The sequence below is a fragment of the Stegostoma tigrinum genome, chromosome 1, assembly GCF_030684315.1.
Source record: "Stegostoma tigrinum isolate sSteTig4 chromosome 1, sSteTig4.hap1, whole genome shotgun sequence".
NCBI lineage: Eukaryota > Metazoa > Chordata > Chondrichthyes > Orectolobiformes > Stegostomatidae > Stegostoma > Stegostoma tigrinum.
In genome coordinates, this window is record NC_081354.1 from 15,801,887 (window position 1) to 15,826,325 (window position 24,439).

The 24,439-nt window shown below is 44.2% G+C and overlaps 1 protein-coding gene across 5 annotated transcripts in view; it reads right to left on the reverse strand.

The window, feature by feature from the left end:
- Positions 1-1,325: 1,325 nt before the first annotated feature.
- Positions 1,326-24,439, reverse strand: part of hopx (HOP homeobox) — a 35,469-nt gene continuing 12,355 nt past the window's right edge. The window contains exons 1-3 of one of the 5 annotated variants that reach the window (XM_048540952.2): positions 17,807-18,010; positions 9,817-9,998; positions 1,326-1,795 (exon numbers count right to left, since the gene is read on the reverse strand). In XM_048540952.2, the coding sequence (XP_048396909.1) occupies positions 1,718-1,795; positions 9,817-9,998; positions 17,807-17,840 (294 nt within the window). In that variant the 5' untranslated portion in view covers positions 17,841-18,010 and the 3' untranslated portion in view covers positions 1,326-1,717. Of the gene's footprint in view, positions 1,796-9,816; positions 10,002-10,228; positions 10,426-17,806; positions 18,011-24,439 lie in introns of those variants that run through there. The other 4 variants (XM_048540941.2, XM_048540977.2, XM_048540971.2 and 1 more) reach the window with 4 other exon arrangements.

The following is a 24,439-nucleotide window of genomic DNA, read 5'->3' on the forward strand; positions in this document are numbered from 1 at the left end:
TGTGCAAACTCCACACAGAGTCACCCATTCCCCCTGCATTTGCATGGGTTTCCCCTGGGTGCTGTGGTTTCCTCCCACAGTCCAAAGATGTGCAGGCTAAGTGGATTGACCATGCTAAAATTGCCACAATGTCAGGGATTTTCAGGCTAGGTGCATTAGTTATGATTAATGCTGGGATGGGTAGATCTGAGTGGGATGCTCTTCAAAGGATCAGCACTCACTTGATGGGCCAAATTGCTACAGTGCAGACCAGGGCCATTCAAATGACTGTATAACAAGCAAGTGCATATGAGAGTACTGTTCTAATCGCTCCCTCATTCTCTCATTTCATAAATACTCTTAAATCTGGAGAGGCTATAGAAGAGAAACAGTTTGTCTGCACTTACCATTGTCAGGTGTTAGGATAGACATATGACTATAAGGGATTTTGAGAGTTCACAGCACGAGATAGCTGAGTATTTCACAAGACATTATTGAAACATCAGATTTCCAGTAACTCCCATTACCCTATTTTGGGTATAATTCCATGCCATCAGACCTACCCTAATGGCAACTACTGGGAGTTAAATAGTGCACCTTGATTTTAATTCACACTTTTTTGTAGGAATTTACTTAGCACAACCTCATTACAGCATAGCAGTCAATTAATGCAACAGCATCCTACAGACATCAGATGGCAGGAAGGGATCAGGACTCAAACTCTTGCTCTTCCTTGAAGAGTGCAATGGGACTCATTTGAGGAGGAGAGATGAGAATGCTTCAAACTTTCACAATAGAAGTCAAGCTCACAAAGATAGGTGTACTATATGTTCTACAGGGTTAGATCAGGTTTACTGAATGCTAGCAAAGATGTGACAAGCTCCCAAACTTCCTTGTCTTACTACTGAATTAACTCAGACAGAAGAAACCCACTGCCTAGTCCTACTGTCCTCCTAACACTTCACAGCCTGCAAGATATGCTTTAGAAGTTTTTCAACTAATCATTAAAAAGGAAAACTTCATTCTGCCACTTTCTCCTTCTGTAGAACCAGGTGTCACAGAGAAGCAGTCTAACAAATTATAGATTGTTGAGGAAAGGTAATGGAGATGCATAAGTTAACAACTGTCAACGGTCAACAAAAGAGCATGTAGCCCCTGCCTTTCCAATCACAAGTATATACATGAAACACTCACTTCACACAAGCCTTAACACAAAATCATTCATTTAAAACTGTAAAAATAGTAAACCTCAGATCCATTCCTTACCAATTCTACCACTCCTCTGGAAGTAGGTCTTTGGAGACAAATAGCCTTCATCTCCGAACAAAATAGAGACTTGGCAAATGAAAAGTTAAGCTTTTTATTTAAAGGGCATGAAAGGAGTGCATTCTTGTCTTCAGTTTCAAATTATATATTATTTAATATCACACAGATACATGATTTAATTGCACTTAAACCCAAAAGAATTTTACTTATCTAACAATCACATTAAATTGAAATTAGCATATAATTAGTGTAAATGAGTACCCCACAACAAACAAGATTCAAGCTATGCAAAAATATTAAATCAAACATACTTTGAATTCACAGAAGTAAACCAAAGTCACTGAGAGGAGGTATTAAGCTCTGATCCTAAACAAGGAGGCATTCCTGCTGGATATAGCCAGCGAAATGAAAGTAGCCTGCAGCGTAATGGAATTGACTCCATGGTGATGGCAACAGCAGTGTTTACCAGTCTTTAGTCTTTGACAGATCCACACTCTGGAGGTAATCCTTCTGCTTGTCTCCATTTTGCATAGCGCTGCTTAAACCATTGCTGAAGAGACAAACGACAGATTATTGCCATCAAATACCAACATAAACACCATTAACATAGCAAAACAAAAAAAAAGTGTATTAGCAAACAATATTTAACACTGAACCATTGAAAGTGCTCTTCGGGCAGATGACTGAAGGTTCAATTGGAGGTGGATTTTAAGGTGTAACCTAAAAAAACAGAACAGTATGAGGCAAAACAGTTTAGGAGAGGCTGTGTTGTAGCTGACAGCACAACTGTCAACTGTGGAGCATTTAAAAGTTGAAAAATGCTCAACTGCCAAGAATTAGAGGAAAGTAAATCTGGAGGTCTGTAGGAGATTAAAGAAAGACTTCAGAGTAGCTCAAGTTTCAAAGAGAGATTTGAAAACAAGGCAGAAATTACAAGAACTAAAGCGTTATATAGTCAGATCAGCAGGAGATTCAATGAATGAATGGGACTGGTGAGAGTTAGAATATGAGCAGCAATGTCTTAGATGTCCTCATTTAAAGAGGGTAGGGAGGAAGTTAGACAGGAACATAGCAAAGAGACATGTCCAGAAGTAACAACAAAAAAAAAGCATATGAATCAGGGTTTCAGCATGAGACAATCTATGCCAGAACAGAATTGAGCAATGGCAAAGATAGAAGTAGGCAGGCTTGTTGTTAAGGTACAGGGAGACAATCAAAAGCTCATACAGTTCAAATATGACATTAAGTTTTGGAACAATCATTAAAAAGCAAGGCTTCAGCCTTGTCAATATTTAGTTTGTGGAAAAAAAGGGACCAGATGAGTGCAATCCATTGAGTTAGATAACACTGGAGAAGTCTTATGGGAGGAGGATTAATAATTTGTGATCACTTGACAGCTTGTGTTATTGTTATTCAGGGTTAACAGTTTGAAAAATCATCAGTTAGCTCACACTTTGGATTCAACCATGCATATTGTCAGAACCCATCATCAACAGGTATTACAATCTGATATCATGAAATCTCGAACATTTAAAAACCATTACTGCAATCAACACCCATCTACTTACCATTTCTTTGCATGTCACACAGTTTTATATGGAACAATATATTGTAATCTGGTCCAAATAACTCCTTGTGAAGACGGTTTAGTAGTCCCATGTAGACTTACATATTCTGGTATTTACTAGTTTTAAAAATGGTTGAATGAGGCATTGATTGGGTTAAATAGGGATCAATGAATGGACATTCAATATAACGCAGTATTAAAAATACACTATGGTAGTTTGGCTGCAATAGTAAGCCACAGACACTTTTGCTAAGCCAGTTCCTGTATCACATTTGATGACCGTTTAACAGCCCAAGACACTGCAAATTCTTATTTATAATCAAAGATAAATGAGTTTCGTTGTCTGTTCTGAGCATTTAATACTGCCATAATTAAAATTCTCTGAACAAATTGATTCTTTCAACGACGTTCCTAAAAACCACATCAGGCCAGACAGCATCCAGCGAGAGCGCACGCGCACAAGAGCGCCGAGTCTCGATAACTCTTCATAGCTGAAGTGAAGTGTGGAGGGGCAGCATTTATACTAAAGCTGGGGGTGATGGGCATTATGTGCTGGTGGAGAAAAGATGTTGCTAGTTCAGATTAAGTGATCAAAACGAGAGAATGGCGGAACAATGTGTCTCCTGCCAGACTTGGAGATTTTTCACTGGAGCTGGGGGTTTTGGGTGGTGGGGGGCGGGGGGGGGGGGTGGTCACACAAGAAGAAAGGTGGTGGTACGCAACCCGATTGGAGGGAGGTTTATATAAAAAAAAAGTGATGAAAGTAGGTAGAGAATATAGGTAGAGTCCGTGGTAGTTGTCATTTGCCAGGATGGGAGATCAAGACATGCAGACACATTAAAAGGTTTGAGGAGACAGATTTAAAACAGACACAAGTGGCAAATTTTTTTGAAGAGAAAAAAAACAAGGTGGTTCGCGTATGAAATAAACTTCAACGAAATGGTGGATGCAGGCATGGACCGGTTGGACCAAAGAGTCTGTTTCTGTGCTGCATGACTGACAGTGACTGGGATAGGGCGAGGGGATAAGGACATGATAACAAGCTAAAAAGGAAGAAATAGTTCACAATTTTTTAAAAAAAAAAAAAAGGGTGTTTAACTCAATATTAAGTCCAGAAAGCTGTTAAAAGTCTGAAGAAGGGACATGGTTCCTCCATTTTGCTGTGGTTCACTAGAGCACTGCAGCATGCCAAGAACAGACAAGTGGGCACACGAGCAGGACACTGTTAAAGTGACTACCTACAGGAAGGTCGGGGCCATAGTTGCGAACAGACCAGAAGTGTTCTAAAATGCAGTCACCCAGTCTGCATTTGATTTCTCCAATGTAGAGTCGGCCATGTTAGGTGCAACAAATGCAATTCACAAGGTTGGAGATGGTGCAGGTGAAATGCTCCTTCACCTGGAAAGATTTAGGTCCTTCAACGGTGAGCAGGGAGGTGGTGAACAGGCAGGTGTTGCACCTTCTGCAGTTGCCTGGGGAGGTGTCATAGAGAGCGCGGAGGTGTTGGTGGTGGTTATGAAATACACTAGGGTGTCCTTGAGGAAAGGATCCTTGCCAATTGCAGATAGAGGGAGTGAGGGCAAGATGTGTTTGATGGCACTGTTCTGCTGGAGTTATTCAAATTGTGGAGAATGGTCCTTTGAATGTGGATGTCAGTGGGATGAAGAGTGAGGACAAGGAGAACCTGATCATGCTGTGGTGAGTGATGGGAAGGGACAAGGGCAGATGCAGTTGAGGGCCCTATCAACCACGGTGGGTGGGAAACCAATCATGGAAGAAGCAAGCCATGTCAACAGCATTGTTTGGGAAGGTGGCATCATCCAAACAGATACAATGGAAACAAAAGAACTGGGAGAATGGGGTGGAGTCCTTGCAGACTTGGGTGAGACAAGCTATAGTGAAGATAGCTATGAGAGTCAATGACTTTGTAAGGACAAAGATGCATCTAGACTAGAAACAGTAGCTTGATCTCTTCATGGATGTTGTCTGACCTGCTGTGATATCCAGCATATGTTGTTTTCAGCATCAATTCCAGCAACTGCAGTACTTTGTTCCCACATTTATTCTCATGGATATGCACAAACACTTCTATCCTTATAAGTTTATGCATAATACAGCCCCTGTTGGCACCCATTGGGTGATTCAGTTACCTGCAACACCTACCGAGGGAAATATCAAGTCTGCAATCTATGGTTTTCTGTCCATTTAAAAAAAAGGAGTGTATTACAATTCAGTGATGGATAATTACAGCTTTTTTCGGTTCATTCATTTGGTTCAAGGACTAAGTCACAGATTTAAGTTGCAGGGGTATACAAGGAAGTATTTTTTGTTAAATTTAGCAAACGATAGAACCAGATGCCATTTGTGGAAGCAGAGATGATCAATTGTGTCAAAAAGCCTCAGCGTTAGAGGGAATGGGACTGACTGGATTGTTCTATGGAGAACTGAGTGGTCAAATGGGCTCCTTTGGTGCCATAAAACACTAAATGCAGCCTTCAGACTTTGCACAATAGTTTTACCATTTAGTAAACAATGGTTTGAAGAATACCAACTTGTAAAACAAAGAAGCGGGTGGCATTGAACAATGTTATTGAATTAGAAATCTGATAGGCAGGGCCTACTCAGAGAACATGGGTTCAAATCCCACCATAGCAATGGAAATATAATCCTGGAATTTAAAAAGTTTGCCTCAGCAATGACACTTAATTGAATTTTTTAAAATGCATCTGATTTTCTAACATACCCTAAGGAAGCAAATCTGCCATCCTTACCTGATCTGATCTACAAGTGACTCCAAAGCCACATCAATATGATTTGATTCTTAACTGCCTTCTGAAGTCTTAGTGAGTCCCTCTGTTCAAGGGTAATTAGAAATGAGAAGTGCCTTGTTTGCAGATTATTCATGTGCGAAGATAGCTACTGAAGCATTTCCATACAATGTATAGAAACATTTTATTCTGAGGAAAATGTTTTTTTGCAAAAAAAAAAGCCAAATGGGCAACAAGTGCTGTACTTGCCAGAGATGCCCACAAAAGAAAACAAAAGTCAGCCTTTTCAATCTTCTCTTTGCATGGAGTCTTGCAGAATGGGATTTCTCCACTGAACCAGACAAGGGGTGCTAAGCTTGCTTAGACAAATTATGAACAGCAAAAACTGCAGATGGAGTCTTTGAGATTTCATTACAAGGCTATCCACCCCTGACCAGGTCAGTCCTCCCATGCTGCCAATATTCTTCTAACTAATATTAGCAAGAACAAAAGTTTCTAAAAAAATTAACATATTTGTTGTTCCTGGTATTTAATCAACTCTGCTGAAGCTTCACTTCCTGTAGACTTTAGTTTAAAAAAAAATCTGACAATCCAAGAGAGTGTGGGGAGGTTGTGGTGTACTGGATAAAGTCACCAGACTAGCTGTCCAGGAGGCCAGGCTAATGTCCTGATTTAAGATAACAAGGTGTAGAGCTGGATGAACACAGCAGGCCAAGCACCAGAGGTGCAGGAAAGTCGATGTTTTGGGTCTGGACCCTTCTTCAGAAATGGGGGAGGGGAGGGGAGGGGAAGGGGGTTCTGAAATAAGGGACAGTGGGGGAGGCAGGTAGAAGATGGATAAAGGAGCAGATAAGGTGGAGAGGAGATAAACATGAAGCCAGTAAAGGTGAGGAGTTAGGAAGGGGGTAGGTCAGCCGAGGGAAGACAGACAGGTTAAGGAGGCAGGAATGAGGCTGGTAGGTAGGAGGTGGGGGTGGGTGTTGAGGTGGGAGAAGTGGATAAGTGGGAGAAAGGACGGGCAGATCAGGGTGGTGGAGACTAGCTGGGCTGGTTTTGGGATGCACCCAGGGGCGGGCGGGGGGATTTTGAAGTCCACATCGAGACCATTGGGCTGCAGGGTTCCCAAGCAAAATATGAGGGACTGTTCCTGCAACCTTCAGGTGGCACTGGAGGCAGCCCAAGATGGACATGTCATCTGAGGGAGGGGGAGTTAAAGTGGTTCACGACTAGGAGGTGCAGTTGTTTAGTGTGAACCAAGCGTAGGTGTTCCACAAAGATGTTTCCAAGCCTTTGCTTGGTTTCCCCAATGTAGTTGGGACCACACCAGGAACAGCGAATACAATTTACTACATGAGCATGTGCAAGTGAACATCTGCTAACGTGGTATCAGAGATAATGGGAACTGCAGATGCTGGAGAATTCCAAGATAATAAAATGAGAGGCTGGATGAACACAGCAGGCCAAGCAGCATCTCAGGAGCACAAAAGCTGACGTTTCGAGCCTAGACCCTTCATCAGAGAGGGGGATGGGGAGAGAGAGGGGGAGGCGGACCGAAGATGGAGAGTAAAGAAGATAGGTGGAGAGAGTGTAGGTGGGGAGGTAGGGAGGGGATAGGTCAGTCCAGAGAAGACTGACAGGTCAAGGAGGTGGGATGGGGTTAGTAGGTAGCTGGGGGTGCGGCTTGGGGTGGGAGGAAGGGATGGGTGAGAGGAAGAACCGGTTAGGGAGGCAGAGACAGGTTGGACTGGTTGTGTGGTGCAGTGGGGGGAGGGGACGAACTGGGCTGGTTTAGGGATGCAGTAGGGGAAGGGGAGATTTTGAAACTGGTGAAGTCCACATTGATACCATATGGCTGCAGGGTTCCCAGGCGGAATATGAGTTGCTGTTCCTGCAACCTTCGGGTGGCATCATTGTGGCACTGCAGGAGGCCCATGATGGACATGTCATCTAGAGAACGGGAGGGGGAGTGGAAATGGCTTGCGACTGGGAGGTGCAGTTGTTTGTTGCGAACTGAGCGGAGGTGTTCTGCAAAGCGGTCCCCAAGCCTCCGCTTGGTTTCCCCAATGTAGAGGAAGCCGCACCGGGTAGTGGATGCAGTATACCACATTAAGCAGAGGCTCACCTGCACATCTGCCAATGTGGTATACTGCATCCACTGTACCCGGTGCGGCTTCCTCTACATTGGGGAAACCAAGCGGAGGCTTGGAGACCGCTTTGCAGAACACCTCCGCTCAGTTCGCAACAAACAACTGCACCTCCCAGTCGCAAGCCATTTCCACTCCCCCTCCCATTCTCTAGATGACATGTCCATCATGGGCCTCCTGCAGTGCCACAATGATGCCACCCGAAGGTTGCAGGAACAGCAACTCATATTCCGCCTGGGAACCCTGCAGCCATATGGTATCAATGTGGACTTCACCAGTTTCAAAATCTCCCCTTCCCCTACTGCATCCCTAAACCAGCCCAGTTCGTCCCCTCCCCCCACTGCACCACACAACCAGTCCAACCTGTCTCTGCCTCCCTAACTGGTTCTTCCTCTCACCCATCCCTTCCTTCCACCCCAAGCCGCACCCCCAGCTACCTACTAACCCCATCCCACCTCCTTGACCTGTCCGTCTTCCCTGGACTGGCCTATCCCCTCCCTACCTACACTCTCTCCACCTATCTTCTTTACTCTCCATCTTTGGTCCGCCTCCCCCTCTCTCCCTATTTATTCCAGTTCCCTCTCCCCATCCCCCTCTCTGATGAAGGGTCTAGGCCCGAAACGTCAGCTTTTGTGCTCCTGAGATGCTGCTTGGCCTGCTGTATTCATCCAGCTTCACACTTTATTATCTGCTAACGTGGACGGTTTTCTGGGGGCCTGGGAAGGGGGAAGAAGGTGTAGCACTTCCTGCGGTTACAGGGAAAAGTGCCAGGTGTGGTGGGCCTGGAGGAGAACGTGGAGCATGGAGCAGACAAGGGAGTCACAGAGAGTGTGGTCCCTCTGGAAGGCACATAAGGTCAGGGAGGGAAACACGTCCTTGGTAGTGGGGTCAGATTGCAGTTGGCAGAGGATGATGCATTGGATCCAGAGGTTGGTGGGATGATACAGGAGGATGAGGGGGATTCTGTTTTGGTTGTTATTGTGGGGAGGGAGTGTGAGGGATGAGTTGTGGGAAATGCGGGAGACACAGTCAAGGGCATTTTCAACCACTGGGTGGGGAATGTTGTAGTCCTTGGGGGGGGAAAAAAAAAGATATCTGGGATGTCCAGGAGTGGAATGCCTCATTTCAGGAGCAGATGCAGCATAGGCAAAGGAAATCAGGAATAGGGTATGGTCTCTTTACAGGAAGGTGGTGTATTCTTGGTAGCTGTGGGAGTCAGCGGGCTTGAAATGGATATTGGTTTCCAGGCAGTTGCTAGAGATGAAAACAGGTGTCCAAGAAGGAGAGTGAGGTATTGGAGGTGGTCCAGGCAAACTTAAGGTTGTGGTAGAAGATATTAGTGAAGTGGATGAACTGTTCGAGCTCCTTGTGGGAGCACGAGGCAGCTCCAATACAGTCCTCGATGTAACAGAGGAAGAGGTGGGGGATAGAACCAGTGTAGCTTCAGAAGAGGGATTGTTCCACGTTACCTAAAGAGAGGCAGGCATAGCTTGGGCCCCATGCAGGTACCTATAGTCACCTTCAGAAGTGGGATCTTTCTCAACATTAGACTTGTTCCAATGATGGGAGGTGATACTGTGGCAGATGATATAAAAACCCGAGATAAAAAAGGTGCCCTGAGGGAAGCCATGTGATCACTACCGATCATTTTAAACCCACGCCCCCCTCCCAACCTGGTTCAATAATATTCTTTAATATGAGAGACCCCAGGCCAACAGCAGGACTCAGGCTCTCTCACTGGGGAAAGGAAATTGTTGATTAAAAATACATGTCGATTCTAAAAGCCAATAATTAAAGGAAACAGAAGTAGCTGGAAAAGCTCAGCAGGTCTGGCAGCCTGTGAAGAATTGAAAAAAAAAAGTTAGCATTTTGGGTCCTTCCTGAGAATCAACAATTAAGATTGGTCAGCCAATAATGTTAATCTAACCAACTCAATACTGAACATAAAAAGTCTGCAAGTTTACTCGAAAAACTAGTTGACAGAAAGCCAGCTATATATTCGACCTGGATTCATTGAGAGGTTCCAGTTTTCTAGCCCCATGGGATTTTCAGGTGTCTGTTTCCGGGCAATAAAAGTGAGTGTTCCACCTACCGCTGTATCAGCCTCGGATAGACCACACTCCGCCGCAACTAGCATTAGAGTGGAGGCGTCCGGCTGCTTCGTCCGAGCGAAGTTCTCTTCCAACAGCTGAATCTGATCGTCTTTCAGGTCCATAGTTCCCAAGGAGCCGGATCCAGATGCATTGCTCGCAGCGCGCTGTTCCATTGGGGCGGCTGCTGTGAGCAAGAGGGGAAGGCACTCTATGATAAGTGTTTCAATAAGCAGATGCCACCGCCCTATAAACAAAACACCGACTGCCGGGAAGAAAAAGTCCCCAAACTAACAATTATCACAGCCTGGCGAAATACTGCATGTCGAGAGACACAGGAGCTATCCTGAATCCCACCCAGAAACTGCCGAAGGAATTTCACGGTCAATCGTTAATATATTAAATTACAGCTACCTGGCTCCGCCGCTTAATTCTGCAATTAACAACACCCCCCCCCCCCACAAAAAAACGAGGAGAGGTGGGAATCTACATTGCCTAGTGACCCGACATAGAACGAGTTAATTGGTTCAACGTTTGCATCCAAATGAGAAACCGACTGCTTTCACTTAATGTTGCTAGGGCAGGATACAAGCAGTGTGACAGAACTAGGGGGCCACACTAATTTCTTCAGCTATTCCCAGACCGTTCTGGTTACCAGACACACTATTTGTTCGTTGCAAAGTTTCAATACACTATTGCATAAAAGAAAAGCCAGCTGAGTACAACCGACACCACAGGTAATAAATTTGAGAGCGAAGGCAGCTTTATCAAAGATTAGACCTTGTCTATTGGAAATTATACAGTTCTTTCCGAGTGCCTAAACAATGAGTGATCTGGTGGTGAGGACAGACTTGCATTTATGTAGCACCTTCTACAACTACAGAATGTTCTAGTGGCCAGATACCAGTGATATTTCATTTTGAGTTCCTGAAAGGAAAGTAGGCTGGAATAATAACCCAACTGAGATCTGGGCAAATACACTGAAGACAAGGTATTCTAGTCCCACTCGACAACAAGGCAAAACCTCATAGACCTGGAATGAAACTTTTGCTCCTATACTGAAGATCGTGATTTTTTTTATTATTCATTTACAGGATGACTGTTGCTGGGCAGGCCAGCATTTATTGCTCATCCCTAATTGCCAAGAAGGCAGTTAAAAGTCATGGAATCCCGAGTGTATGGAAGCAGACCATCCGGCCCACTGAGCCCACCCCAACCCTCCAAAGAGTATCCCACCCAGACCAACCCCTCTACCCTATTCCTGAAATCCTTCATTTCCCACAGCTAAACTACCTTGCCTGCATATCTCTGGGGCAATTTACCATGGTCAATTTATCTAACCTGCACATCTTTGAACTATGAGAAGAAACTAGAGGAAACCCACACAGACACCTAAGGGTGGAATCAAACTTGGGTCCCTAGTGCTGTGAGGCAGCAGTGCTAACCATTGAGCCCTAACCACATTGCAGTGGGCCTGGAGTCACATGTACACCACACCAGGTAAGGATGGCAGTTTCCTTCCTGAAAACACATTAGTGAAACAGATTCTTGTATGGGCTTATAAAAATCCATCTCATTTGCCTAGGAGCCCTTGGGGTGAAATCTGTCAACCTTGCCTTGTCTGATTTATGGGTGGCCCCAGACCACGAACAATGTGATCAGGTCTGGTATGGGGAGCCATCCAGTTTCAGCAAGTGTGCCCACATCCTGAGAATTATTTTGGAAAGAAAAGCTTTCTGAGAACTTCTCAAGAAAAATGATGTTCATGGACAAATAATTGGATCTATTACTTTGCATCTATTACATCCATGGACTGAAAATAGATCCATTCACCCCCACCCTTTCATACATGCATCTTTAATGATGCACTGATTTTCACACAAATACAAAATCCTTTTGCTCCTGCTTACTTCCCAGATTTCAATCATGAAAAAATGTTCCAGTTGTCATTCTCTGAATCAAGCTGGACAACTTCCCGCTTCCACACATTGCACTCCGATCACTACAGTTTTGCTTTTGGCTCTATCAGTTCCTGCCCCACACAACTTAAGAGGGCTATCTAATTTAGTGTCATTGTAAACTTCAATATCCAATTTACTATTGCTTCTTCCAAGCCAGTAGTTGATATGATGAATTCCTGAGTCCACTACTCTATTTACTAGGAATATCACTTCATACCTGCCAATTAGATAATGAACTCCTTACTTCCACTCCCTGTCTCTGATAACTATCTACCAAACCAAGACACAAGGTTACATCAAACTGCATGAGCTCTCATTATTGTTAATAGTCTTTTGTTCACCAATCTATTGAGTGGCTTCCTCAAGAGATTCAGCTAGGTAAGCCTGAGAAGATTGTAAAGCGCCAGTCGTGGCAAGAAAATGAAGGCTCAAGACTGCCCTTCATGATATTGAGTTGTGACATATCAAACCCTGATGTACAGAGGGAATTGCAATGTTATGAGAACTGCTGACGATATGGAGATATTTAGAGAGAGAGAGAGAGATTATTGAAGAAGTTAAATGTTAAGGATGACATGTGATTATAGGCATTGGCACATGGGAGCAGAATGCAGATAGGAAGGTCATGCTGCAACTGTATAAGGTGCCGGTGAGGCTACACCTGGAGTACTGTGCACAGTTTTGGTTTCCTTACTTGAGAGAAGATATACTGGCACTGGAGAGGGTGCAGAGGAGGTTCACTAGGTTGATTCCGGAATGGAGAGGGTTGGCTTATGAGGAGAGATTGAGTAGATTGGGACTGTACTCATTGGAATTTAGAAGAATGGTGGGGTGGGGGGGATCTTATAGAAACATATAAAATTATGAAGGAAATACTTAAGACAGAAGCAGGGATGTTGCTTCCACTGGCAGCTGAAACTAGAACTAGGGAAGATAGCCTCAAAATAAAGGGGAGCAGACTTAGGACTGAGTTGAAGACAAACTTCTTCACCCAAAGCATTGGGAATCTGTCCCTGCCCGATGAAGCAGTTGTTTTTAAGACAAAGATAGATAACCTTTTGACCAACAAAGGAATTAAGGGCTATGATGAGTGGGCAGGGAAGTGGAGCTGAGTCCAGCCATAATCTCATTGAATGGCAGAGCAGACTAGAGGGGTCAGATGGCCGACTCTTGCTCCTATCCCTTCTGTTCTTATAAGGAAGAAAAGGCTAAGGAGAGAACAGTGGCTGGGTGCAGGACCACATGTGCTTTATTTGTGGCCTAGAGGAAATGGTTTCTCATGGTAATTTCAAAGGCTTGTGTTTGAAACCCTACTGAAGTTTTTAAAAGGTTGCTTTCAAATTTTAGGTTGCAACTCAGTCCCATGATCCTGATAACAAAGTGTGGGGCTGGATGAACACAGCAGGCCAAGCAGCATTTTAGGAGCACAAAAGCTGATGTTTCAGGCCAGGACCCTTCATCAGAAAAGGGGGATGGGGAGAGGATTCTGAAATAAATGGGAGAGAGGGGAAGGCGGACTGAAGATGGACAGAGGAGAAGATAGGTGGAGAGAAGAGTATGGGTGGGGAGGTAGGGAGAGGATAGGTCAGTCCGGGGAGGAGCGACAGGTCAAGGAGGCGGGATGAGGTTAGTAGGTAGGAAATGGAGGTGCGGCTTGAAGTGGGAGGAGGGGATAGGTGAGAGGAAGTACAGGTTAGGCAGGCGGGGACGAGCTGGACTGGTTTTGGGATGCAGTGGGGGGAGGGGAGATTTTGAAGCTGGTGCAGGGTTCCCATGTGAAATATGAGTTGCTGTTCCTGCAACCTTCAGGTGGCATCATTATGGCACTGCAGGAGGCCCAGGATGGACATGTCGTCTAAGGAATAGGAGGGGGAGTTGAAATGGTTCGCGACGGGGAGGTGCAGTTGTTTACTGTGAACCGAGCGCAGGTGTTCTGCAAAGCGGTCCCCAAGCCTCTGCTTGGTTTCCCCAATGTAGAGGTAGCCATAGCGGGTACAGCGGATGCAGTATACCACATTGGCGGATGTGCGGGTGAACATCTGCTTGATGTGGAAAGTCATCTTGGGGCCTGGGATGGGGGTGAGGGAGGAGGTGTGGGGCCAAGTTTAGCACTTCCTGCAGTTGCAGGGGAAAGTGCCGGATGTGGTGGGGTTGGAGGGGAGTGTGGAGCGGACAAAGGAGTCGCGGAGAGTGGTCTCTCTGGAAGGCAGAGAAGGTTGGGGTTGGAAAACTGTCTTTAGTGGCGGGGTTGGATTGGAGATGGTGGAAGTGTCGGAGGATGATGCGTTGTATGTGGAGGTTGGCAGGATGGTATGTGAGCACTAGGGGGATTCCCTATTGGCGGTTATTGCGGGGGCAGAGTGTGAGGGATGAGGTTCAGGAAATGCAGGAGACCACGGTCGAGGGCATTTTCTACCACTGCGGGGGGGGATATTGTGGTCCTTGAAGAACGAGGACATCTGGGATGTGCGGGAGCAGATGCGGCGGAGGCGAAGGAATTGGGAATAGGGGATGGAATTTTTGCAGGAAGGTGGGTGGGAGGGGGTGTATTCCAGGTATCTGTGGGAGTCGGTGGACTTGAAGTGGACATCGGTTTGTAGGTGGCTGCCTGAGATGGAGACAGAAAGGTCCCGGAAGGTGAGGGACGTGTTGGAGATGGTCCAGGTGATCCTGATCTGTGTTCTATGGGTGGGTACTGTGCCAGGTCAGAAGATTTCCTCCTTGTGGGCCTGCTCCTGAATATGGTCGAGGTGGCAATTTTCAGGTCTTGGCTTTGGGCTCCAAAGGGGTTTGTGGCACCCCCATGGTAAGGTCTAAATGCACATGTCCATGTGGAAGGAGTGTGCACAGGGAGCATGCTGAGCTCATTGGTGCAGTCCAGCCCTTTAGAAAACAGTGAGCACTGTGTGGTCACACCTGGTAATGACATTTTGACTTAGTTTGGATAAGTTTCCACTAATCTTTGATTTTATTCTTGGTTTGGTGCACCTCCAAGGCTGTCTAACCTGGTTAATGCTCATTTAAAAGAGTAGAAATGTGCATGTTCCTAGAAGTATCATGTTTGGATGGCTATTCTCCAGCTTTAATCCCTTAACCTTTGGAGTACAATCAATATGGAGAAAGGGGAGTTGATGGTGTCGTGATAGTATCACTTGACTAGTAAGTGCAGGCTAATGGTTTGGAGTCAAAGAATTATACAGTACAGAAACAGATCTTTCAGTCCAACTCATCCATGCCAACCACCTTTCCCAAAGTGAATAGTCCCATTTTCCTGCATTTGGCCCTTATCTCTATAAACCCTTCCTATCCATGTACCTGTCCAAATACCTTTTAAATGTTGTAATTGTACCAGCCTCTACCACTTCCTCTGGCAGTTCATTCCATACACGTACTACCCTATGTGTGGAAAAAGTTGCCCCTCGGGTCCCTTTTAAATCTTTCCAATCTTACCTCAAACCTATGCCATCCACTTTTGGATTCCCCTAGACTTGGAAAAACACCTTGGTTAATGTTACCTTATCTATTCCTGTCATGATTTTATAAACCTCTATAAGACCACCCTTCAGTCTCCCATGCTCCAAGGAAAAAATGTCCCAGCCTATCCAGCCTCAACCCTTCCAGCAACATCATTGTAAACCCATTCTATGTCCTCTCCAGTTTAATAACATCCTTCCTGCAGCAGGTCAACCAGAATTGAATGCAGTACTCAAAAGTTGGCCTCACCAATTTCTTGTACAGCCGCAACATTTCAATTTCTATACGCAGTGCTTTGACCAACGAAGACAAGTGTGCCACATGACTTCTTCAACACCCTGTCTACTTGTGATGCCGCTTTCAAGGAACCATGTCCCTGAATCCGTAGGACTCTCTGTTCAACAACACTACCCAGGGCCCCACCATTAAGTGTGTAAGTCCTGCCCTGGTTTGTCTTACCAAAATGCAACACCTTACATTTATCTAATTTAAACTCCATCAACCATTCCTCAGCCCCTTGGCCCAGCAGATCAAGATCTCATTGTACTCTTAGATAGGCGGAGCAGGGACTCCTGGCTCTGGTAGGCCTGGAGCAGGGACCTTGCCGAGACCTTACATTAATCCTGAAGCTGGTTTGGGATCCTGGCTTATGAAGATGAACTCATTAGTGTTCTTTTTATTCTTTTCTACCTCAAAATGGTGCCAGGTTATGGTGACAGAACACTTTTCACTGTATCTCCCTGCATAAGTGTGACAATAAATCGTCATTCATTTAGACAACCTTCTTCACTGTCCCCTATGCCACTAATTTTGGTGTCAGCTGCACATTACTAACCATGCCTCCTATATTCTCATCCAAATCATTTATATAAATGACAAACAACAGTGGATTCAGCACCAGTCCCTGCAGAACAACACTGGTGACAGGCCTCCAGTCTAAACAACAATATTCAACCATCACCCTCTGTCTCCTACTTTCAAGCCAATTTTGTGTCCAGGTGGTCAGTTCTCCCTGGATCCCATGTGATCTAACTTTACGAACCAGTCTATTGTGCAGAATCTTGTTGAAGGCCTTACTAAAGTCTGTGTAGACAATGTCTACTGCTCTGCCTTCGTCTATCTCCTTGGTGACCTCTTCAAAAACTGTGCTGGAAATCTGAAACAAACACTGAATTCTGGAGAAACTCAGTAGGTCTGATAGCATTTGTAGGGAGAGGAACAGACTTAACTTTTCAAGTCCAGTATAACTCTTCTGAATCCCAGTACAGGACCTAACACTGGTCTGGAAGTCACATTCCTCACATTTTCTCTCTTCATTGGTTCATCAGTTGACAAAATGCAACTTCCCATAGCTGCTGTTCTTCTGCGTCTACATCTGTTTTGTCTCATTCACCACTCTGAAATCCATCCTATCATTGAGTTCGTGATAATGGGAACTGCAGATGCTGGAGAATCCAAGATAACAAAGTGTGGAGCTGGATGAACACAGCAGGCCAAGCAGCATCTCAGGAGCACAAAAGCTGACGTTTCGGCCTTAGACCCTTCATCAGAGAGCTCATAGGATGTGAATATCCTCTCTGATGAAGGGTCTAGGCCCGAAACGTCAGCTTTTGTGCTCCTGAGATGCTGCTGGGCGTGCTGTGTTCATCCAGCTCCACACTTTGTTATCTTCCATCATTGAGTTCACTGACTGATCCTCCTAACCTCTCCAGCAAAGAAAGCTTGTATAGTTTGCTTTTAGTGACCTTAGAGCTGGGATTACCTTCTACACATCGTCTCTATAACTCTCTTTCATCATTTTAAAGCACTCCTTAAACCGTACCCCTGTGGCCAAGCCTGTGGTCTCTGATCCAAGATCTCCCCTGAAGACTAGACAGTATAATCTGTTTCATAATGCTCCTGAAAAGCCCCCCGGAACGTTTATGATGTTATGAGTGCTACATAAATAAAAACATCAGTTGTTCTTAGCATGGGCTGAAGCAACAATAATTAGCCCGTTAACTAAACTTCTATTGTCTTTCTTTGGCTTCCTTTTAGAGGTGAAGGAACGTTGAAAAGCACCAAAAAGCATTTCATTGGCATTCTCTATTGCCCAATTATTTCTTACAAAGATGAATGAAACCAGAGGTGTTAGATCTCTAAGGATTATCGTTTGGATTTAAATACAAACTTGTCAGACCCTCCCTTTGGAAACCCAACCTCGATGCATCATTTTCACATTTTTTTACCATTTGCTTTTACAAAGGAAGGTTAGATTGTGGTATTCTTTGTCATGCAAGCATGTTAAAACACATTCTGTATAATCTTTTTAAGGGGAATTAGAAAATCACTTTATAAAGAATTTCATAGGATGTGAATATCCAGCTCAAGCATGGGTTTCGGGAACGTAGACCAATTTCCTTCCCTGAATTGTTTGGTTGATTAAATAAACACTTTTTATTCTGGATCATTCTGTGACTTTATGCCCAGGATTTATTCTGTAAAGGCCCAGCAGATTCTACAGTTGCTATGGAAACCTCAAAGAATGAATGTTTACAGGCTATGTCTCCATACTTACATAAAGAAGTTGCCTTCGGTGGCAGAACCATCATCCCACATCACCACAGGTCTACGATGCCTTCTGTTCCTGAGACATGGGATTATTTTTTCCAGTATAAACTATGACTGAGAGATACCTCATGTAGTTGGCTGTTTGCCTGCAGTCTAAAAGCATTTCAGGAGGACTGGAGAGAGAGAACGTCACACAGCTGATTGAATCTATAGCATATGAAACAGGACCCGCACACATCGACTTGTATCTCAAGATTTTCTTCAACTTTCTCATTCTTTGAAAGATTGTGTTTCCCTTTCAGTTGAACTAATTTGTTGCCAATGATGTTGTAATTGTTTAGTTTTTACATAAAGCTTCTGGGTTCCAATGAATGACCAGCCATTAGATCATTCAGTTTTCCCAAGACATACTGTCAATGAATGTTTACAAGAAAATCAAACCTTTTGTACTTATCACAAATGGGAAATGTTTCAGAAGTCTGCAGATTTCGAAATGCAACCCAGTTAGTCTGGTTCTCTTGCTTCAGAGTATAAAAGCTGTGACAGCAGCAAAATGCAAATTCTGAAAGTTTAAATAAGTTGCAATGTAGAAAAACCTGCAGTACAAGGTGAGTGTGGACCTTGTCACAAATAGAAAATATCCAGAAATGTAATCACTTCAGGGAGGCTCAGAGGCTCCATTTCAATAGTAGGGGTGTGTTAACAATCCAATGTTTTGAAGTTGCTCTATAGTCGAAGCGGTGAACATTTTAAAAGTGATAGCATAAATTGAAGAACACACCAGAGAACTGACACAGAGATAGCAAGAACTGTAGATGCTGGAGTCATAGACAACACAGTATGGAGCTGGTCCTGACCCGAAACATCAACTTTCCTGCCCCTCTGATGCTCCCTGGCCTGCTGTGTTGCTTCAGCTCCATACTAAGATGTCCCAGAGAACTGACAGCTGTGACTGTGGCATTCATATCCAGCATGGTGGAAACACCAGAGAGCTTTGACATAGATTTGGAACCAATGGGACATTGCATTGGAATGAAAACCAACCTTGTAGTTAAATAAATACTTCGCGCAATTGCGAGACATCTTCAAGGTAGTAAAGCACTTTGGAGTATAGTCTCTGTAATTTCTACCATTCGTAGCAGAGCAAGCCACCTAATAGCAGAAAGTGATGTGAGTTGAAGAATAAATATTTACCAGGATATTGGATAATTCTGGTTAGAGACAAAAAAAAGGTGCAGATGCTGGAATCCAAGTATAGACAAACAGGAAGCTGGAAAATCACAGCAAGCCAGGCAGCATCCGAAGGAACGAAGAAGTCAACATTTCAGGTATTACCCTTCTTCAGGACTGGATTTTGGGGTAGGGAGAGCTGCAGATAAAAGGGCATGGAGGGGGGGGGGTAGTGGAATTGGTGGTGATAGGTGGGCACTGGTGGCAGGTATGACCTGATTGGTCAATGGGAAGGATGAATCCAGTTGGTAGTTGGAAGGGAAGGTCAGTAGGTGGAATGAAAGGGAGGAGGTGGGGCTGCAAATGGAGCAAGGGAATGGGTGAGAAATTTGAGAACTCAATGTTGAGTCCTCCGGGTTGTACGGTGCCCAGGTGGAAGATAAGGTGTTGGCCCGCAAATCTATGTTGTGAATAGTTGTGACAGTGGAGGAAGCCAAGGACGGATATTTTAGAGGGGGAGGTGGGGAGGCAGTGCGGGTAGTTGAAATGGGCATTGGCTGGGAGGTTAGGTTGGCTGTCAGGTGAAGATATTCGGTGAAATGGTTACCTCGTCTACATTTGGTCTCACCACTGTAGAGAAGACCAGGGAGCACCGGCTGCAGTAGACCAGGTTGGAGGCGATGCAGGTAAAGCTCTGTCTCACCTAGATGGGCTGTTTAGGAAGGCCCTTGATGGAGGTGAGCAAGGTGGTGTGTGGGTAGGTGTTGCATCTTTTCCAGTTACAGAGGAAGGTACCAGTCGGGTTGGAGTGGTTGGTGTGGAGCATGGGGTGAACTAAGGAGTGGCGAAGGGAATGGTCCTTGCGGAAGGCTGAGAGAGGTAGGGAGTGGAACATGTTCTGGATGGTGGGGTCTAGTTGGGGTTGATGGAATTGTTTCAGGGTTATACTTTGGATTTGGAGCCTGGTGGGATAAAAAGTCAGGACAAGGGGCATCCTATTTTTATTATCTTTTGTGGGGGTGGTTTAGAGCTGTGGAGCAGGGAATGGAGGAGGTGTGGTGGAGGGCTGTCTGGCTGACAGAGAGGGGTGTTTGAAAAAGGTGGACACCCAGGACGCTAGGGAGGAAAACATCTCCTCGTCAGACTAGATGCAATGGAGACGGAGGAATTGGGAAAACTGGATAGAGCTTTTGCAGGAAACAGTGGCAGGAGGTGTAGTCTAGGTAGCAAAGCTGCTCCTGATGTGGTCTTCTCTACGTCAGAACATAAAATATAGAACAAAACAGCACACTACAGGCCCTTCGGCCCTCGATGTTGTGCCGACCTGTCATACTGATCTGAATCCCATCTAACCTACACTATTCCATGTATATCCATATGCTTGTCCAATGATGATTTAAATGTACTTAAAGTTGGCGAATCTACTTCCGTTGCAGGCAAAGTGTTCCATTCCCTTCCTGCTCTCTGAGTAAAGAAACTACCTCTGACATCTGTCCTATATCTTTCACCCCTCAATTTAAAGCTATGCCCCCTCGTGCTCACCGTCACCGTCCTAGGAAAAAGGTTCTCCCTATCCACCCTATCTAACCCTCTGATTATTTTATATGTCTCAATTAAGTCACCTCTGAACCTTCTTCTCTCTAATGAAAACAGCCTCAAGTCCCTCAGCCTTTCCTCGTAAGACCTTCCCTCCATACCAGGCAACATCCTAGTAAATCTCCTCTGCACCCTTTCCAAAGCTTCCACATCCTTCTTATAATGCGGTGACCAGAACTGTACGCAATACTCCAAGTGCGGCCGCACCAGAGTTTTTTACTGCTGAAGCATAACCTCTTGGTTCCGGAACTCAATCCCTCTATTAATAAAAGCTAAAACACTGTATGCCTTCTTAACAGCCCTGTCAACCTGGGTGTCAACTTTCAAGGATCTGTGTACATGGACACCGAGATCTCTCTGCTCATCTAAAAGAGTCAGTGAGACCAAATGTAGACTGGATGACCGTTTGCCGTGCATCTCTGCCTGGCCCGTAATGGCCAGCCCAACCTCCCAGTCACTCCCATTTTCAACTCCTCACCCTCACCCCAACCCCCCTCTAACATGTCCATCCTTGGCCTCCTGCAGTGTCAGAGCGATTCAGAGCACAAATATGGGTAATTTACCTGCTTTTTTAAAAACAAATTGTGTCATAGATCTTTTATCTTCATTTGCAAGTACAGATAGTATCTTGATTTCACTAGAAATGCAACACCTCTAACTTTAATGCACTGAATTCAGAAAAGATTGCAGAGTAGCCTGAGCCCACAATCTTCTCACTTGAAGGTGAGCGTGCTCTCAATGAGCCAAGACTGATGCTTACTGGATTGCTGGTATCTCCATCAGCTGATGTGTAAGAAGGTGCCAAAGGCCAGCCAGTGCTTTCTACTCCTTGGAAGTATAGATTCCAACTCTAGTGGCAATCCATGACAAAGCAACCCACTTGATTGGCAGTTCATCCACTAACATTCCCTTTCTTCAACATTGATGCACAATGACAGCATTTATTACCATCTGCAAGACACAATGCTGTCGCTCATCAGGGCTCCTTCAACTACACCTTACAAACCCATGACCTCTTCTCACCCAGAAGGTCAAGGGCAGCAGATACATGGGAGCGCCATCACAACAACCAGATGCAAAGTCTCCTCTGAGCCACACACTATCTTGAATCAGAATGATATCGTTGTTCCCTCACTGTTACTGGGACAAAATCCTGGAACTCCCTTCTTAATGGCATTGCAAGGGTAGCCACGCCACATGGTAGTTCAAGAAGGTAACTTACCATCACCTTCTCAAGGGAATTTGGAAATGGGTAATAAATGCTGTCCTGGCCAGCAATGCCCAATTTCAACAAACGAACAAAATAAAGGAAAAATTTGAAAGCTTCTAGGTGTTGATATGTCCAGATTCACTTTCAAGGCATTCAGGATTTGATAACATCAGAGAATCCATCCAGCTGAATATTTTGTTGGGGGGGGGGTGGAGTTTCTAAGGAGAGGGGAGGAGTAGCTTGAAGGGATAGTCCTCCTCAAATGCTACCTTAAACGTCTCTCCATCATCCCCTCTTGCTTCTTCTCCATTATTGTGAAAGTTGACTGGAACCTCCATACCTCAAACCTTATAGGTGGGAGTGAAAACACCTGGAGCTGTCAGCTTCCTTTAGATGGGTAGCTTACGCAACACTATTGACCCTAGGTTCAATTACATCCCACTGCAGTGATATATAATCACTGTGTTGCTGCACATTTCACCTTGCAAAGTCAATAACAAACTGAGTCCTGACTTGTCTGCCCAGATTTGAGTTACCAAATGCTCTTTCCTAGCCTTATGACCAGTTCTGCTGATCTTTTAAAGAAATTATGATAAGCAATCATTAAACAACTTGCCTGCTCATTCCAATCCCTGATCCACCCAAATCATAGAAACCTGAGGCAGCGATTCTGTTTTCAGAGCATAGCATGTGTCTTGGCACTCATCTAATTTATTTTAATGAACACTGGGGTTTATTTGATGGGTGGGGATCACAGAGTGAAGTAATCCATGATTGCAGATCCTGCTGCGTCACATATATGGCAGAAAACCAACAACAATGGCTTGTGCTCCAATTTCCATGTCAAAATATGCAGTTTAGCTGAATGTGTGGTGAAAACAGCAAGAAACATTTGGCTATTGATGGTAGGACATTTTATAGAGTGAAATTCTAGGAATCTTGGTGGCCTAAACAGCAAGACTAAATTATTCAGATAATGCTAAAATCAAGCTGCAAATAACATTCTTCTGTGAGAAGCAGGTGGTCTTCCCCCCTCATTTTGCCTTCTATTTATGTAGTAGATAAGCCATTATTACTACCAGGAATTTGTGGTGACAGTTCTCAGTTGGAATACCATTTGATCAGTCTATAAATATATCAATTTGCTGTTCCAGATTGTGCAAAAGCGAGATGAATTTCAGAGATGTCTTGATACTCATGATTCTACCAGAATCTGCTCTGAATTTCTTATCTCCGAAAGAATCCTTTGCTAATAGAGATAGTGAAAACCTATTTCTGCTTTGTTTATGCTCATTAATAGCAAGAAAAAATGTTTGCATCCATAATATTCCCTAGCTGCATTGGCTAAGCAGTCATTTTCTACATTCTTTTGCTGAGGTGTGTATTCATCCACTACTTGCAAACCCTCAGGAAAAAAGTGCAAAATGTTAACATTTGTTGTTCCATGGGGTTACTTTACATTGGAAGAGTAGGGGCAGTGCTTCCCTTTGGATTCTTCCAGCTTTACCAGGTAATTTTCAGCAGGAAATTGCTGAGACAACAGGGGCCAGAGCATTGAATGATTTCCCCATGCCATTTTGGTTTACCTGAATCAGGGTTGCCAACTTAGGTTACATGTATACCTTAACGATTTTACCTCTCTGTCAATTACCTGAAGCAGTAAAGCAGCCTTTTCCTCCTTCTGCACTATTTCTGTATGCAAGCATTGACAGAAAATTGCAAAGGACAGACGTTTTTCAATGCCCTGATTATTTCTAGTTTTGCTCACAGCAAAAGATGGGAAATTAATCTTTAATTCTCAGGAACAGCAGGACTTCTGGGAGAGCTGGCAATCCTAACCTGAATAAGCAAATGGAACATCAATGATTGTCTCTTTGAAGGACAAAATGTACCACTTTAGCAATCCCTTGGTACTGCTCCGGAATATCTTCTTAGGTTAGCAACTCCAAACCTCTCAATATTCTCAAACAAAAGCAGAAATTGCTGAGAAACTCAGCAGGTTTTGCAGCATCTGTGGAAAGAAGGCAGAATTAACATTTTGAGTCCAGTGACTCTGCTGATGTTCTGATGGAGAGTTGAGATAGGAAGCAAAATGAAACAAAGGGGAAAATATTAACTTTGACTCTTACAGAATTTAGCTTGCAATAAATAATAGAGCTGGCATTTAACTTTTGCCTCTCTGATTTCATGAAATTATGAAGCATGTTACAACCAGTTAAAGCAGTTGAAAAGTAGCCTTTGAGGTATCCTGAGGCTATGAAAGATGCTATATAAATGCAAGTTCTTTCTTTTTAATTGTATCATTTGTAATTGCAGCCAGTTTATACACAATAAACTTCCACAAACCAAGTATCCTGTTTCAACAATGTTGATTGAGGGATTAATATTAATAAGGTGTATGGTCACAGCTGATGATAATATTGGACAAGCCATATCCCTATGTGAAATCTGGCTTGATAGTTCACAAGTTTTATAACACTTAATGAATTAACTCCACAGGTAGCTCACGAGCCATTTAGCTGAATTCATAATGCTTTCTCGGAAATTGTGTTTTTGGTTCACTGTTCCAAATTACTTTCTGATCGTTTCTTGAAAAAATGTTTCTTTCACAGAACTGAAAAGTAAAGGCCGTTTTTCTTCTACTTTCACATTTCAGTTTCCAAA